Source organism: Lissotriton helveticus, chromosome 12, assembly GCF_964261635.1.
Source record: "Lissotriton helveticus chromosome 12, aLisHel1.1, whole genome shotgun sequence".
NCBI lineage: Eukaryota > Metazoa > Chordata > Amphibia > Caudata > Salamandridae > Lissotriton > Lissotriton helveticus.
The window spans coordinates 874,575,873-874,593,304 of record NC_136073.1 but is presented as its reverse complement, the minus strand read 5'-3'; the positions used below and the strand labels follow the sequence as shown (position 1 = coordinate 874,593,304).

The following is a 17,432-nucleotide window of genomic DNA, read 5'->3' as shown; positions in this document are numbered from 1 at the left end:
AAGACGTTCCCAAAATTGCTCGGGTGCTGAGGCGATTCAGCGTAGCAGCGGGGCTAAAACGCAGTCACTGTGGCGCTTCCTCACACTGGCTGGATAAGCGGAGGCACATGTTCGGCTGCAATGGACACCTAGCGTTACAGTGTATGCACTGCTCGACTACACAGGTAAAAAAGAACTTCCAAGACTTTCATTTTCATCCCCGGACAACGTCTGGGCGGGCAGCTAGTATATGATAAAGTACCAATTGCTGTACATTATAAGGATATTAAAAACTACTTCACTTTTTGTGAGTATACAGAAGAGAGAGGTGAAAGGCAAAGTTCGATTATAGGGTCATGAAACTCAGGGGTGCCTTACAGCATCCTTTAAACCTAAGGCAAGAGGATATTAACATCTTAGCTCCTCGGTGCCTTGCTCTTATGTGAAAGCACATGGTTGCATAAGTTAAATTCACCAAAATACTGCTATTATTTTTTTGCAAAAACATCTTATATACAATTTAATGTACGTAGCGTTCAGAAGTAGCTACAGTTCCTGTGTGGTAACACATAGCAATTCCTGCTTTTGTGTAATGAACTGTAGCCTGCAAAAAATAAATCTGCTGCCATAAATAGCTCCCTTTGCTTATCACTCTTTATTTGAGAAAAACATTACTGAAGAGCTCCAAACCGCTTCTCTTTGTCACGGAGTCGTCGGCTGGCTCTCTCAACAGGAATTATGAAATCACAATCCAATTGTAGTTGAGCAACTAAATTGTTTTTTTTATCACAAGTGATTAATAATGTCACAATTAGACTTTAATAAGCAAATCAAAGTGATGTTTTATACAGGGGAAGAAGCTAATTAAGGTAAAATAACCATGTGTGAAAGGATTCGCGTACAATGTAAGCTGCACAACACTGTCATAGCTATTAGTATAGGCCTCAGAAATATTAAATGCAAGATTTTTTTAAAACTAGAAATGAACTTGACATGCTACAAAATGTGCACAATGGTTTTAAGGTTGACCTTAAAAGAACATGCTTAGAAATGTTTGTCATAACTGCAGAAGGTTTCCTGTTTAATAAATGTATTAGATTTGCTAAGAAAAAATTGTGATTATTAACTTTATATTTTTCTGCACATTTCACATAATGTTTGAATAGAATAGGTGTTCATTTCGAAACAGTATTTCTTCTTGCTGCAAATGAAATGCATTACTCAACAGTATTTTGCAAATTGAGGTTTCTCTTACTTAGTTTAGTGTTTACGCAATAAAACAATTTACTTTAGAGGGTTAAACTGTGTTCGATGCCTATGGGAATGGAGGTACATGAATAAGGAGCCACCGAGCAAGATGTCTACAACAAACTGTGATAAAACTATGCAAGCTGCAAGTTATTTTGTGGGAAAGGAAGAGCTGAACTCGCTCTGAGAAGACTGTTGCCCGATTGGATCCGAAGAGAAGTCTGATGCAATGTCTACAATCTACTTTTTGCCTTTGATATTAGTGCATGTTCCTGGTTCACGCTCACTTTTCCCAGAGACCCATTGCTGGTCCTCGACGAGGGCTGTGGCTATCACTGCTGCGGCTCTTCCCTTGCTTTACTATTCGCGCTCGATATTTTTACAGATTGCTACTGCAACCTCTATGCTTTGTTGCTCAAATTACTGAGACTCGGCTGTGTTTCATAAACTACTCTTAATGGAAAGTTCTGCTACTTTGAATTTTTAGCTTTATGCTCGTTTTATCTCACTCTTTTCCTTTAAACTAGAACTCTTCATGAGTTTTACCAACTCTAAATGTTGATCCCGTTGTTTAAATAGAGGATTTTTTATCTATGGAACGCATGATGCTTTAATTGATGATCTTTTTTAATTATACTTTTATAAGATTTCTGTCAACTACTTGACTTTATTGACTAATCTAAATAAAAAGAATCTTACTAATCTTGTAACAAGGAATAAACTTTTTAAACAAATTCAAAGTCTCATCATTGACTGAACTTAGAACTGTAATTGTGACGACTTGTTATGACGAAATAGCTCGCGACTCAAAACACAGTGGCAAAGATCAGTCACCTTATAGCGAGTTATACTCAGCATGGGAATGGGGCTTAACCCTGTAAGCGATGGTAAGAAAAGGTTGAACCATATTTATTTACATTTTGCCCCAACTCTGCTATTACAGGAATTTGAGACTCTTGTGCATTTTAGGATAAAACAGATTCTTGAAATGGCTTGTATAAGATATCACTGGCTCCAGTGCAACAGGTCTCCAGTAAGTGCAAAAAATCTAACAGAAGTAGGCTTGTTAAAGAACCACTCCATTTTCTTGTCGACCACCAAATCATTGGATGCCTTTCTTGCGCAACTCACTTCGAAACAAGTGCCCACAGAATGGCCTCATCAGCATATGGACTTGAAGAAAGAGCAGCCACGTAAGCCTATCTTAAGTAACCACAGTCATCTGACAGACGTGTAGCGAGTCCCAAGATAGAGTCAATTCAGTCCAATCATTAATAGCTCTGTGGTAATTTGTTCTACTGCCTCCTAAATCCTTCACAGCTCTACTGTCATTTCCTTTACTTACTAACAATCATTCACAACTGTAAGGTCATTTAGTTTACTTCCTCCAGAATCACTCACAGCTCTGTGGTCATTCTGATACATCCTCCCAAAACAGACACCCCAGAAAGAGGCCGAAGGCCGCTGAAGGTAACATTCTGCAGTCAAGCGCTTTCAACACACAGGGAGCCAGAGGCTAAACACTAGCCCAAAAAACCCCTCTCTTCTATTAGTACTAGTTCTTTGATAAGACCTTCATGAAGAGCTAGCCAAGCAGTACTCACGGATTTGTTCCTCAATGGCGTGCACTAGATGGATGTCGTACTGCGTCACCAGAGTGATGGAGATACCATGGCGTCCTTGGAAGGAGAAAGAAAGACAGTGTTCATTTTCTTGTACTCTGAGATTTGATCTCTTGCTAGGGGTAATTAGGATAGCAGTGAGAGGTCACATTTCACATCACAAGTGCATGGCCTCTCCATGATGAAGGCTGCCTGCAGTTATATGGGGTGATAACTAGCAAGTGAGGAATGAAGCAGGGCTTTCAGGTCCCTCTGGTTAAGAGCAACAGACTCAAATAATATTAGAAAAGCTGGACTCAGCACTCCCATCTCATAGAAGAACCACAAGGAATAATGCATCACCCCTTAAACACAACACTCGTACACAAGGGCGTGTTCCGCAAACGAGGTAAATACTGTGGAAGCAGATGCTAGTTCTTATTTCTTAAAAATTACTAAAATTGGATCATCTGAAACACACTGGTAGTCTACAAACTGGAAAGAGCCAAATAGCTCCTTCGCACCTAAAATAAACACTAAATTGGAACTAAGACTTTATTCACAAGGCAACACTTTTACAATGGGGTTACAGTGACATTTTACAATGCAATAACTTAAGATCAATGCCACTTACCAGCTCTGGCCGTGCGACCCACGCGGTGAATATAAATTTTAGGCAAGCCAGGTGTATTGTGGTTGATGACAACTTGGACGGTTGGAATGTCAAGTCCTCTGTAGAAAGGAAAAACAACCAGTTCAAACTACTGTTTTTTTTACTCTCTCGTCATTTATAATCCCAGACTGACGTAAAATTCAGCGACCACACTGCAATCATGCTCAAGTTCCAACTGTTTCCGATGTTCAACAACTTGCCATCTCCCACAGATTTCAAGAACATAACAGATACTTCATGGAATATCAAATATGACTATTTCCCAGAAACCAAAGCAATTCTCTAGACAAGGGGTCTCCAACCTTTTCTCTTATAACAGCTAAGTATGATCAATATAAATTATTCCAAGCTACTAAGGTCATTAATGTTGTAATAGTGACCACATCAGACAAGATCATGTTAGTGTCCACCCTCTGCAAAATTTCCCGCAGCGATCACCTCACTGCATCAGGCAGGATTGCCAGCAGTAATGAAGGGAAAAAAAGACTTAGCCCATTTGGAATACTTTTACATGGGTAATACATCACAGCTATAGCTTAACCACTTCTGGCGCTCATGACGAGCTCAGCTCGTCATGAGTTACGCCGCTCGCACGCTGATGACGAGCTGAATTCGTCATGTAACACGGCTTTTTAAAAAACGCAGCGCGCAACGGGAAAACCGCTAGCGCGCATGCGGTTAAACGCCCCTGGCCCCAAGGTCATATTATTAGTAATAAACCACACCAAAGCCCCACGATTTATCACTCAAATATAGCTTTAAATATATTTTGGAAATTCAAACATCAGCTTATCAGTGCTGAAAATAAACACATTTTCGTCTCGAGTACACAGTTTTCAATTTTAGTGTACATATTATAATTAAGTCAAGCTAAAGCTTCTAATTTTGTAAGCTGTTGCTGACACATGACTGCCGCTTACAGGCACCCGAAGAGATACGGATAGTTATCAAGCTACTCGTTGGAGACGCCTGCTCTACACCTTCAAAACAAATAATTGGCAGTTCCAAGGGATCCCCAGGAATAACCTGACATTTCCCAACGATCCCCTGAACACCAGATCACATTCCAGAAATCCCCGGGAATAACTTCTTTGAGGAAAGAGCTCTAAGAAGGAGATATGGTTTCCCCCGGAATGAGCTGCCAATTCCCAAAGTTTCCCAAGAATCAGTTTGCATTTCTTAAAGATTCTAAGGGATAAGGTGTCATTTCTCAAAGACATGGGGAATGGCCTGCTGTTTCCCACAATTTTTTTTTTTTAGAGAGTCCCATGACTTGTGTCAAATTTTCAAACATCCTCCAGATAATAATATTATAATAATCCACATTTGTAAAGCGCAAACAATCACCCATAAGGGTCTCTAGGCGCTGGGGGCCGTCGGGAAGATTAAGCAAGCTATTGCCCAGAGTCACATGGTGCTGGGCTAACCTGCCGCTGGCGATCGAACCGTGATCCCCAGATTCCAGTGTCAGTTGCCCTGGCCACGGCGCCGCACCTCTCCCTTTGATCCTCATCACTCAGCTGCTTCTCAGAGATCCTGACGATAAAGATGCTTTTTTCCCAAAGAGCCCCGAGAATTGGTTGACAATTCCCAATGATCCACAGGAATTATTTTCGTTGACTCAAAGGTCCCCAAAAATATGCTGCTCTTTTACAAAGGTCATCTGGAAGATGTTTTTTACAGGTCCTTCGGAATGACCTCTCGTTTCCTTCAGAGTAAACCCGGGGATCGCCTGTTGTTTCACAGAGATTTAAAGGAATGAGCAGCAATTTTACAAGAATCCTTTAGAACACGCTGCTGCTTTCTAGTGACCACTAGGAGTTAAAAGTGGTTCCCCAGGGATTGCTAGAAATGAATTGATGTCTCCCACCAGGAATAAGCTTTCATTTGCCATTTCTCAGAGATCTCCAGCAGTGAACTGCAGTCCCAGGAGATCTTCAGGAACGTCCCATCAGTTTTTCCCGTATATCTCTAGGAGTGGACCTGTTGCACAAAGTTCTCCAGGAATAAGCTGCTAATTCCAAGGATTAGCTCAAATCGGAGCCACAATTTTCCTGGATAACTACAAGACCTGGCTGTCATTACCCAGAGATCGCAGTGAATGGTAAGCGGTTTCCCCAAGGAAAACACTGCATCAAATGCCCACCGCTCTATACAGCGCTAGCTCCCTGACCCCCTTGCCCCTCAGGACAAGATCAGCTGGAAGTAGAGCCGCAACTATGAGGGACATAGAAGATCTACCAAGCTCTCGAATGTGTGACATTCATTCAGTAGGTGCTTTCAGAGATACAAGACTAAAATCCCTGCTCAGCAAAACTTGTTCTGTGGTGAGCTTGGCATTAGTCCGGCCCCTTTGATATACTAGGATTCTTCGAGAGAAAATCCGTGTTTTTTGGTACTTGAATACACAATAGTCAAGACGAACATGTTGAAAGGAACACATCTACATAATGTAACAACTATCCAACTCTCTCACCTTTCCCCCTCGATAATTGTCCACTTTCTCTAGTGATGTGTTTCTAAGAAGTACAATCTTAATTTCTCTTGTTATTTTGTTATATTCTCTTGTTAAAATTGTTACTTAAGCAGAATGCTGTACAGCAAATGCCTATTTATGACGGTGAGCTAAAGGGGTTGTTGTTGGGCAAGAAACAGCTTATTTGCCCCAAACTCAGATGAGGTTCTGGGAATGAACTCGAGTTGCGCAACAAGTAAGACTCTGAAACGAGTTAGGCAAGTTTGGTGCCCCTAAAGGCAAGCAATTACAAAACAAATGCACTCTGCTTTTTGTTAACCTTTAGCATTGTGAAGCAGGACACACTCCAAGAATGGCAAGGTTGCAGACTAAAGAACAACGTTAAATGTACAGTATTCAGAAAAGATCACACTTGTGCACAGCGCGTGTCAAATAAGCTAGAGAGGAACATCTAAAGTCAAACTGGCATCCCTTTCACCTGATCATACTCCACAAGTACAGTTGGTGCCAACCCGGAACCCTGAACTGTGGAGACCCCCAAGGCTTGCACTATCTTCTACTCATCAACCGTTACATGAGCCCACTGCCTGTGTGAAGAAGGCACACAGGTTGGACTTAAAGATGCATGGTGAAGACACAGCTTGTGGTGTGCCTGTGGGAGGGGAGTTGAAGAAGATAGTGCAGTAGGAACTGCCTCAGTGACTTCTTTAGGTGGGTGAATTAAACTAAATCGGCAATTAGTGGCTCTAAACTCATTCCGAACCATCATGGAACAAGTGGCTTCTCCCTAATCGCCTTCCACTGGCCATGGTGTGGGTGGCAAGAGCAGTTGTAAAATATCTTGGGGTCTGAACGGAGGCTGTCCTTGCAGACTGCAATAATGACAGTGTCCAAGAGCTGCAATTTCCAGCTGCAAACGGCCCTACATAAGATGCCATTTCTTGAATTAGCCGAGAGGATGTCAAGACTAGATAGCATTAACACAATCTACACTACTCGCTCCAATTATCAACTGCATGGATTCCAGAAAGTGCTGGAGTAATGATAGGGATGAGAAAGTGGACTCAATTCTTTCAATGAGTTTAACCCTACATTTGGCATCTGGAGCAATGTGAGATAAAACTCACCCATAGCTCTTACTTTAAACAAGTTGCCAAAAGAAGCAGTGAGCATCGAGACTGAAAGATAATTTAAGGTGCACTACTTCTAAGCACGCCAGAGCTCAGTCAGGAGGGCAAGCTACAACAAACTCGGTGGCTAGCCTCTTGGAATGAACTGCTCAAGACCCTACAAAATACAGAGCCAATCACAAACCTCCTCAAGGTGGCATGGGCTAAATTCAGAATGTGATGTCATAAGTCAGCCGTAAGGGTGCATAGTGCAGAGCTAACAAATTCTATGTAGCATGACAAAACAAGGGATCTGTTCTGATTTATCTAGCACAGACTTCAGTTCCAACAGAAGTGACCTCATAAAATGGTTTAGCATCTAAAATAGGTCTCTTGGAATTCATACAGATAACAAAGATGCTAAATTGAAATTGCGATTATAAAACCTTTGCGTAACAATGAGTCAATCTACACCAAGAAGGAGATTAAGACTTTGAATTTAAGATCCTGCAGCATGAAAACCGTGTGACAAAAAACTGTACGTTTAATCATGCATGAAATAATTCATGAACAGCAATTTAACTTATAGATTTTCTTAGCTGATGATCATTGGGAGTCGGCTCTTTGAGGGAGCTGCTCCACCATATCAAGCGCAAGGTCACTAATTCAGAGTTTGAGGCAGCGAAAAGCTATCACAATGGTTAATTGTTTGTCAAATAGCAGAGGCAAAATGCAGAGCTTTTTATCTTTTGAGGAATACTTCAGAATGTACGAGAGAAGTTTGAAGATAAAATGATGTCCCTGTTTTGTTGAAAACTCAATATTGTTATAATTTATTGAGTCCGCTTAGTTAAGAGAAGAATTGTGACGGAGCGACTAGACAACTTGGTGTAAGTTTTGCTAGATGGGAACGTCACGGTGAAACGGAGTGCAGATAAATGGGTAGCTAGGAATACTAAGAATGGGCAGGATAAGGCGGCCGATGCGATGTGTGCAATAATACGAGATCACAATAGGAACTGTGTATCGGATATGCGGGACATCTTCAGTGATTAGAGGGAAACGATTATTCAGACATTATAACTCAAGATAAGATGTGCATGTGGGAATGTGTGTGCTAAGTTTATAAAAAAAAATGAAAAAATACAGCACAAGAAAAAGATAGGTCGTGATTTTCAACTCCCTCTAGGAACATTGCCACATCCTTCTGGCCTGCCAGGACAACATTTGTAGCCTCCCATCTCCTTAACAGACATATGCTGTGTTTGTGCATCATCAAATGACCAGGACGGGGAAATGAAGCAAGACCATTAGAGAGAAGGTGCATAGCAAGACCTCAGCAGCCAGTAAACATGCTTAGATTAAACCATCAGGCCACAGCATAGAAGAGCAGTGATCAAATGGAGTGCACCAGAGCATGCAGTTTTAGCTCAGGGCCACTGGACTGAAGAAACACGTTCAGACATCTCAAATAAAACCAGTAGAACCGTCTATGCCAATGATAGAGAGATAAAATACCCAAACTCTGACCCCACTCTTTAAAAAGTAATAACACCTACTCTTTGTCAGTTGTGAACGCACAAAGATGGTACAAAGCTATGACAGGACCAGAACACAGACAATTAGAAACAAAAACTAGGACGCATGGGAATAAAAGACAGATGTGGAAGCTGGTATAGGAAGGCAGAAATACATGGATTTGTGGACAAGGAGACAAAGACAAGAGAAAAAGAAGGGTGGCCATTTGGATAGAGAGAAACACAGACTAGGAAGGGAGTTAATGCACAAAGATGGCGACAGAGACGTCGATCTTGGAGACAGCAGTTGGCTCCCGGGACAGAGGTAGGGGTGGAGACGGTTGGTGATTGCTACCGGATCAACTCTTGCTCCCCTTTGCAGAACTGGTGGATGGGAGCGGACTTTCATCAGGACACTTTATCATATATGTACTAGGACGGACATTTGGACGGTTGTGGGGTATGAATAAGGACAAACCGGAGATGCATATGGTGCTCAATTCCCTAGTTACAGTGAGTACAGCAGTACACCAAATCAGATGGTTTTATGCATCCCTTGTTGATATGTCTCTGGCCCCACTACTGAAACTGAGGGGTAAATGGGAGAAACGTCTGGACAGAGAACTTACTGATGCAGAATGGAGTAGAGTGCTAGAATCTCCAAGGAAAATATCTTGTAATACCCGCCTAGAATATATTCAATTTAATTATGTCCATAGGTCTTATATGACCCCTTGCGGTCTCTATGAAGTTTTGGAGGAGAATCAACGAGCTACCCAAAGTATAGTCAATTAGATGCAGACTTCCTCCACATGACCTGGAGCTGTGAGGGACTAAGGGGCTTCTGGCAAGCGGTGCTTGATAGGATTAATGCCACTAAATCTAACAACAGAGGTCCGCTTACTCGGCCTATTCCCCAGCCCACCAAAGCGCAAGGTGGGGAATAGACTCATAGACCTGGCCTTGGCCAAGAGAAGGATTGCATTGATGTGGCAGCTGGCCACAGGTCCTCAGATTAATATCTGCTCCCAAGAGGTGTCCAAGTGGGTCAAATCTGAAGGTAGAGCCCTCCATGGGGAAGAGTTAAAGGGTCTACGATGGCACCCAATTGCAGACCTCTCGAAGGACGCACTATTCGCTTGGGATCACCCGAGTTACTCTAATATCGCAGATGATGACAGTGGGTCCTCTGGGGACTGTGACATTGGAAATACTGAGGATGGGACGGGACGGTGCACACTAGCCAATTGCAGCGAGGATAACTATTTGCTGCCCTTCCTACTATCACATATCCCTTCCCGCAGTGTGCCGATGATATGGCACGAATGGCCAAGATGCTGGGTCAAAGTTCTTCTGGCTCGGAAACACCGCATGGTTCGGTCTGCACCTACACCGCCTCTATTCCCTTGTATTGCATGCATTGGGTCCCCTAACCTGCTTTAGTTTAGTTTCCTTTTCTTACTTTTTGCTCATTTAGTTCTACACCTGCAATATTCTAGCATGCAGTTTCAATCAATGGCAATATGGTACCATCCACCTAATCGTAAGAACTCCAGAGTGAATAGGGAACTATACTTAACAAAGAAGGGAGGTAGAGTATAAAGTAGGATTCCTACTCCACGGGCACTGATAATTAAACAAGAAGAATCCTACTACCTGTGTAAAAGGGAAAAGGAGGGGGGAACACTCAGTGTTGTGTAAAATACCCCTCACACACCAACAGGCCCCTTGGTGTCATGCTTCATCATCGGGGTCTTCGCACCCCGCTAAGGGGATGCGGCACGCTTCGACCTGCGACTACGCGGGAGCGTTGACAATTCAGACTATGTGTGGTGTGTGTTGAGTGCAAGTGAAAGGTTTGGATGTGAGTGGGAGGTGTAGTGATAAGTTTAAAAAGTACCTGGCTAGTGGGTGAAATAAAAACTTTATTAAATACCCCTGGCTGGTGCTGTTAAAAAAAGTGCAAAAGAACGAGGTTTTCGGTCTTAATTAGGGACAGAACCTCTGGTGTGCGTCGACATGTTTCGGTACGGGTGTACCTTCTTCAGGACGGGGCACAACTCCCAACCCTACTCAAGTTTTTCTAAAGAAAATGGGTTTTATTTTGTTTTTTAAAAAAGTGATTACACTCATTAAAGACGGCTACAATGTGCCTACAGCGGTTCTCTGGTACATGTAATTACATGTCCTGAAAAAAGAAAAAACCATTAGGTTTGGTTACCATATAGGGTTGGCTCAGACAGGTGCAGTCACCTGGAGCCCCAAACAGTTCATTAAACCTGTAAAGGAAAAAAGGACATACAAAACACAACACATACAAACATATAAGGCACACTAAGGGTTTTTTGTTTTTTTGTTTTTTGACATACTTGTGGTCTTGGTTGGCTATTACCTCATGAGCAAGTCCTGGGCATCAAGGTAGGTAGGTGGATCCACAATCTATAAGAATAGAGGAGTGGATTCAGTGTTGTTGTTTTTACTCACTTTTTAACTCCTTCTGAGGCCCGGTTTTGTTTAGAAAAGTACTCACGAAATCCGCCTATATTGGCCTCCTTCTACCACCTTGTGCTGCTCCGCCGTGAATGGAGTGTGGATGAGCTAGGCGGTATATAAAGGGGATTAAGGTGTGTTTTCATTGGCTAATAGGCGGAAATGGTAAATGACCATGTATGGAGGATACCTGTGTGGCCGCCCCCTCCACGCATGTGGTCAAGTCACATGTTGCATGTAAACCTCTGTTATTCGTTTATTACCGGGTTCTGGTAAGTCCAAATATGGACTTTCCGCTCGTTATCCACTCACTGGCTGTTACCGTGACTCGCGCTGATCAGGAGCCCATGCGATGCAGCTGCCGCGTAGTTGTCTTCCCTTCGCGCATGTGCACTGCCGGTGCTCCGGTACTCTCTAGCGCATGCGCAAGAGCCGAATGTCGACTGAATATGCGCGTTAATGTTAGGAAATCGGCGCTAGTCACTAAGGATGATTTGTCTTCATTTTGCCAAGGTATATCCTCATTCTTGGTGCACCTGGTCGATGATTTGTCAAATCATTTAAATAAAGAAATAAAAACATTGGTTTCAGTTTGCAAAAGCCATGTCTGCTTATAATTTTCAAGGAATTTAAATAAAGAAATAAAAACATTGGTTTCAGTTTGCAAAAGCCATGTCTGCTTATAATTTTCAAGGATTCTGTGTAGATGTATTCAATACTGTAACGACATAGTATCAGTGCAGAGAGTGCTACATGTGATGGCCCAACGATTCAACGTTGATGGTCAAAGGAGAGGGTTCTTAGGCTTACACTAATTGGTCCTCTCTTGTTGCGGGGGTTATCCGGAGACTTGGCTCCACGGTATGTCATCATTAAGTCCCGTGATATGAGTTGCCAAGCGGAACACCCAACGTTGTTCCTTTTGGAACAGGCCTGTTTCCGACGGTAATCGTTCGATGACAGTCCAGCGTAGATCGTTGATGCAGTGCTGGTACGACAAGAAATGTGATGCCATCTTGGTTGTTGTTTTCTTACAGCGTATGTTACTTTTATGTTCCCCTATCCTTATCTTGACGGGTCGAGTGGTCATGCCCACATATTCCAGTCCACATGGGCAGTTTATTATGTAGATCACATTCTTCGTATTGCAGTTTGAAAATTGGCGTTGTTCCCATCTCGTGCCATTTCTGAAGGTTAGATTTTTGCTCTTCTGGGTTTGATGGCAACAACTGCAATCTCCACATGGGAAATGACCCTGTATGCCAGTAACATTGTGTCTCGCCGTCTTGTTTTCCTGTGGTCTAGTGTGGACCACTATGTCTTTTATGTTTTTGCCCCTCCGATGTGCATGCATCGGTTTCTCAAAGCTTAAATCTCCACAGTTCAATATACCCCAATGTTTATCAATGACCTTTGACACCTGGTTGGATATGGTAGAGTAGGTTGTCACACAGATTGGCCTTTTATTGGTTTCTTTTTCGTGGAGATTTTCTTGTATAAGTGCCTCCCTGTGATTGTTTTTTGCACGCTTCATCGCTTTTTCGATGGTTCTGGTGGGATACTGCCTCTGAATGAGTTTAGTTTTTAAGTCTTTCGTTTGTCGGTTGAATTCACTCAGTTCTGTGCAGTTCCTCCGCAGTCTCAGAAATTGCCCATAGGGCAGGTTCTCCCTTAGATGTCTGGGGTGGAAACTGTCGTAGCGTAGCAGACAATTTCTGGAGGTCGGCTTGAAGTGGGTGGTGCTTTTCAGCCTCCCGTCCTCACTGTAAATGTTCAGATCTAGGAAGACCATCGATGTATTTGAAACGGTACTGGTGAATTTTAGATATTTGTTCTGGTTATTCAGCCAGGTTACAAAATTCAAAGCACTGTTGACATTGCCGTTCCAGATGATAAAAATGTCATCAATGTACCGTCTCCAGGTGCCAATCTGTAAACGGTAAGGGTTGCTTTCATGTAGAATCTTTTGTTCCTCCAAGTGGTAGACGTATAGTCCTGCCAAGCTTGGAGCAAAAGTACTTCCCATACTTGTTCCATGGGTTTGTAGATATAGTGTCTCCTTGTACTGAAAAAAATTGTCTTTCAGGGCCATGGTGATACACTCTAGGACCAGGTTTCTTGGTGTCTGGTATTTCCAAGTGTGGCTGAAGAGTACTTCCTCAATGATCTCTAGTGTCTCTTCATGGGGCAGGCTTGTGTACAAGCTCTCCACGTCGAGGCTTACCAAGAGCTGTGTGGTTGGATCAAAAGTTGTGGCTTCCAGGAGTTGTAGGACAGATTTGGTGTCCCTCAGGTACGTATTTGTTGCTTGTACCATCGGTCTAAGAAAGGCGTCTGAGAATTTTGATAGAGGCTCCAGGATAGACCCAATCCCAGAGACTATTGGTCTTCCGGGTGGGTTGTCGATGTTCTTATGTATCTTAGGGATACAATAAAAGTATGGTATCCTAGGGGTGTGTTGTTGCAGGAAATCAGCTTCCTTCTTACTGATCCAGTCATGGGCTAGTCCTTCCTCCACCATACCTCCAATCCTAGTTCGAAGTCGTTCTGTTGGATCACTTTCCAATATTTTATAGTTCCGTTCGTCGGACAGAAGACGTAGACATTCTTCGTCATATTTCTCAAGGGTTTGTAATACTATTGCTCCCCCTTTATCAGCAGGTTTGATAACGAGCTCCCGGTTGGCAGTTAAATCTCGGAGGGCTTGCTGTTCTTCTCCACTGGTATTATGGAAGACCTTCCTCCCTTGTGTGTCCAATTTGTTGACCTCTGTGATCACTGCCTTCTCAAAGGTTAGAATCTCTACGGGGACGCCTGAGTCTGGAGGGGTGAAGGTAGATTTTAGCCTCAGACCCGTGTCTGTCTTCTCTTCTGGTAACGGTTTGTCCTTGAAAAAAGCCTGTAGTTTCAGTTTCCTGAAAAAGTCTTGGAGTTCCACGTTGAGTTTGAAAACATCCGGTTTTTGAGTGGGTACATACCCCAATCCTTTGTTCAGGATTTTCTTCTGCATCACTGTTAACGTGATGGGTGTGAGGTTTACTACTAGGTCCCCCTCTTGCTGGTTGATTGGGTAGTGATCCCGTCATGCTCCGAGTTGTTCGGGCATTGGGCTGCTCCTGGTCTTCCCACATTACATTGTTCCCTTTCCGGTTCCTCCCCCGTGCGTTCTGGCGTGCCCCTAAAAAAGGCTGCTGTTGCCCTCCATAGGGTTGTTGTTGCCCGTAATAACCATCATTGTATTCCTGGTTCCACACCGGTCCAAACTGGAAGGGGTTGAATTGTGGTGGACCCATGAACTGTTGGAAATGGTTTTGTGGTTGGTATCCCCGCCATCCTCTTTGTCTGGGGAACTGTTGGCGTCTCTGTCGCCATCCTCCTCTACGTTGTCTGTTGCCTTTGTTGCCACTCGAATTGGAACCTGACGAGCCAGTGTCTGAAGTGTCGCTGTCAGCGTCGCTGTAGTTGTTTTTTGGAACGTAATCCGCTTTAGTGTAAGGATATGCACTCTCAGGAGTGAACTTCGCCACATCTTTAGTCAATTTGTTGGTTTTGCTCTGTTTTAGGTTAAACTCGAAGTCGGTCATTTGTTGATTAAGTTCTTCGAGTCTGGTTTTTAGGTCTTCGGTTGACATATATGTTTTCAATTGGACCTCAATTTTATTTATTTCGATTTTGAGTTCATGTGTAATCCTGGCAGCTGTTTTGATTATAAGGACTAACCAATCTCTTGAACAATGCCAAGAGATTAATGACCACTCTTTCTTGAAAATCATATCGTGTTGAAAAATCAGTGGTTCGTTCTTTACAATCAGGCCTGGTGGTGCCATTTTGTTACGCAGGTATTGGGTCATGAATAGCCCATGCAGTGCTGCTTTTATTTGGTTGCGTCTGAGGTTCAGCAGTTCATTCCAATCGTTGGTTTGTGGGCCTGTATCCTGATTGCACAAGCCCTCAAAAAGGTTGCTGTCTGCTAGAATCTTATCAATCTCGTCCTCAGCAAAAGTGAGGCCATGTTCATCTTCCATTATGGGTGGACCGCTGGCTTCTTTTTTTATATACCTAAGTGTGTGTCTTTTTATGTGTGTGTTATAAGGTATGTCTGTAGGGAAAAAGGCTCCCACAGCTGCGCGCTGCCTATAGACTATACTTAACAAAGAAGGGAGGTAGAGTATAAAGTAGGATTCCTACTCCACGGGCACTGATAATTAAACAAGAAGAATCCTACTACCTGTGTAAAAGGGAAAAGGAGGGGGGAACACTCAGTGTTGTGTAAAATACCCCTCACACACCAACAGGCCCCTTGGTGTCATGCTTCATCTTCGGGGTCTTCGCACCCCGCTAAGGGGATGCGGCACGCTTCGACCTGCGACTACGCGGGAGCGTTGACAATTCAGACTATGTGTGGTGTGTGTTGAGTGCAAGTGAAAGGTTTGGATGTGAGTGGGAGGTGTAGTGATAAGTTTAAAAAGTACCTGGCTAGTGGGTGAAATAAAAACTTTATTAAATACCCCTGGCTGGTGCTGTTAAAAAAAGTGCAAAAGAACGAGGTTTTCGGTCTTAATTAGGGACAGAACCTCTGGTGTGCGTCGACATGTTTCGGTACGGGTGTACCTTCTTCAGGACGGGGCACAACTCCCAACCCTACTCACGTTTTTCTAAAGAAAATGGGTTTTATTTTGTTTTTTTAAAAAGTGATTACACTCATTAAAGACGGCTACAATGTGCCTACAGCGGTTCTCTGGTACATGTAATTACATGTCCTGAAAAAAGAAAAAACCATTAGGTTTGGTTACCATATAGGGTTGGCTCAGACAGGTGCAGTCACCTGGAGCCCCAAACAGTTCATTAAACCTGTAAAGGAAAAAAGGACATACAAAACACAACACATACAAACATATAAGGCACACTAAGGGTTTTTTGTTTTTTTGTTTTTTGACATACTTGTGGTCTTGGTTGGCTATTACCTCATGAGCAAGTCCTGGGCATCAAGGTAGGTAGGTGGATCCACAATCTATAAGAATAGAGGAGTGGATTCAGTGTTGTTGTTTTTACTCACTTTTTAACTCCTTCTGAGGCCCGGTTTTGTTTAGAAAAGTACTCACGAAATCCGCCTATATTGGCCTCCTTCTACCACCTTGTGCTGCTCCGCCGTGAATGGAGTGTGGATGAGCTAGGCGGTATATAAAGGGGATTAAGGTGTGTTTTCATTGGCTAATAGGCGGAAATGGTAAATGACCATGTATGGAGGATACCTGTGTGGCCGCCCCCTCCACGCATGTGGTCAAGTCACATGTTGCATGTAAACCTCTGTTATTCGTTTATTACCGGGTTCTGGTAAGTCCAAATATGGACTTTCCGCTCGTTATCCACTCACTGGCTGGTAATAGTATTACAAACCCTTGAGAAATATGACGAAGAATGTCTACGTCTTCTGTCCGACGAACGGAACTATAAAATATTGGAAAGTGATCCAACAGAACGACTTCGAACTAGGATTGGAGGTATGGTGGAGGAAGGACTAGCCCATGACTGGATCAGTAAGAAGGAAGCTGATTTCCTGCAACAACACACCCCTAGGATACCATACTTTTATTGTATCCCTAAGATACATAAGAACATCGACAACCCACCCGGAAGACCAATAGTCTCTGGGATTGGGTCTATCCTGGAGCCTCTATCAAAATTCTCAGACGCCTTTCTTAGACCGATGGTACAAGCAACAAATACGTACCTGAGGGACACCAAATCTGTCCTACAACTCCTGGAAGCCACAACTTTTGATCCAACCACACAGCTCTTGGTAAGCCTCGACGTGGAGAGCTTGTACACAAGCCTGCCCCATGAAGAGACACTAGAGATCATTGAGGAAGTACTCTTCAGCCACACTTGGAAATACCAGACACCAAGAAACCTGGTCCTAGAGTGTATCACCATGGCCCTGAAAGACAATTTTTTTCAGTACAAGGAGACACTATATCTACAAACCCATGGAACAAGTATGGGAAGTACTTTTGCTCCAAGCTTGGCAGGACTATACGTCTACCACTTGGAGGAACAAAAGATTCTACATGAAAGCAACCCTTACCGTTTACAGATTGGCACCTGGAGACGGTACATTGATGACATTTTTATCATCTGGAACGGCAATGTCAACAGTGCTTTGAATTTTGTAACCTGGCTGAATAACCAGAACAAATATCTAAAATTCACCAGTACCGTTTCAAATACATCGATGGTCTTCCTAGATCTGAACATTTACAGTGAGGACGGGAGGCTGAAAAGCACCACCCACTTCAAGCCGACCTCCAGAAATTGTCTGCTACGCTACGACAGTTTCCA

At 43.2% G+C, this 17,432-nt stretch overlaps 1 protein-coding gene across 1 annotated transcript in view; it reads right to left on the bottom strand.

Moving 5' to 3' along the window:
* DDX49 (DEAD-box helicase 49) overlaps positions 1–17,432 on the bottom strand; it is a 71,533-nt gene that overhangs the window by 16,042 nt on the left and 38,059 nt on the right. Inside the window, exons 9-10 of the mRNA XM_078671336.1 lie at positions 3,463–3,560; positions 2,832–2,906 (exon numbers count right to left, since the gene is read on the bottom strand). Coding sequence (XP_078527462.1) covers positions 2,832–2,906; positions 3,463–3,560 — 173 coding nt within the window. The remainder of the gene's footprint in view (positions 1–2,831; positions 2,907–3,462; positions 3,561–17,432) is intronic.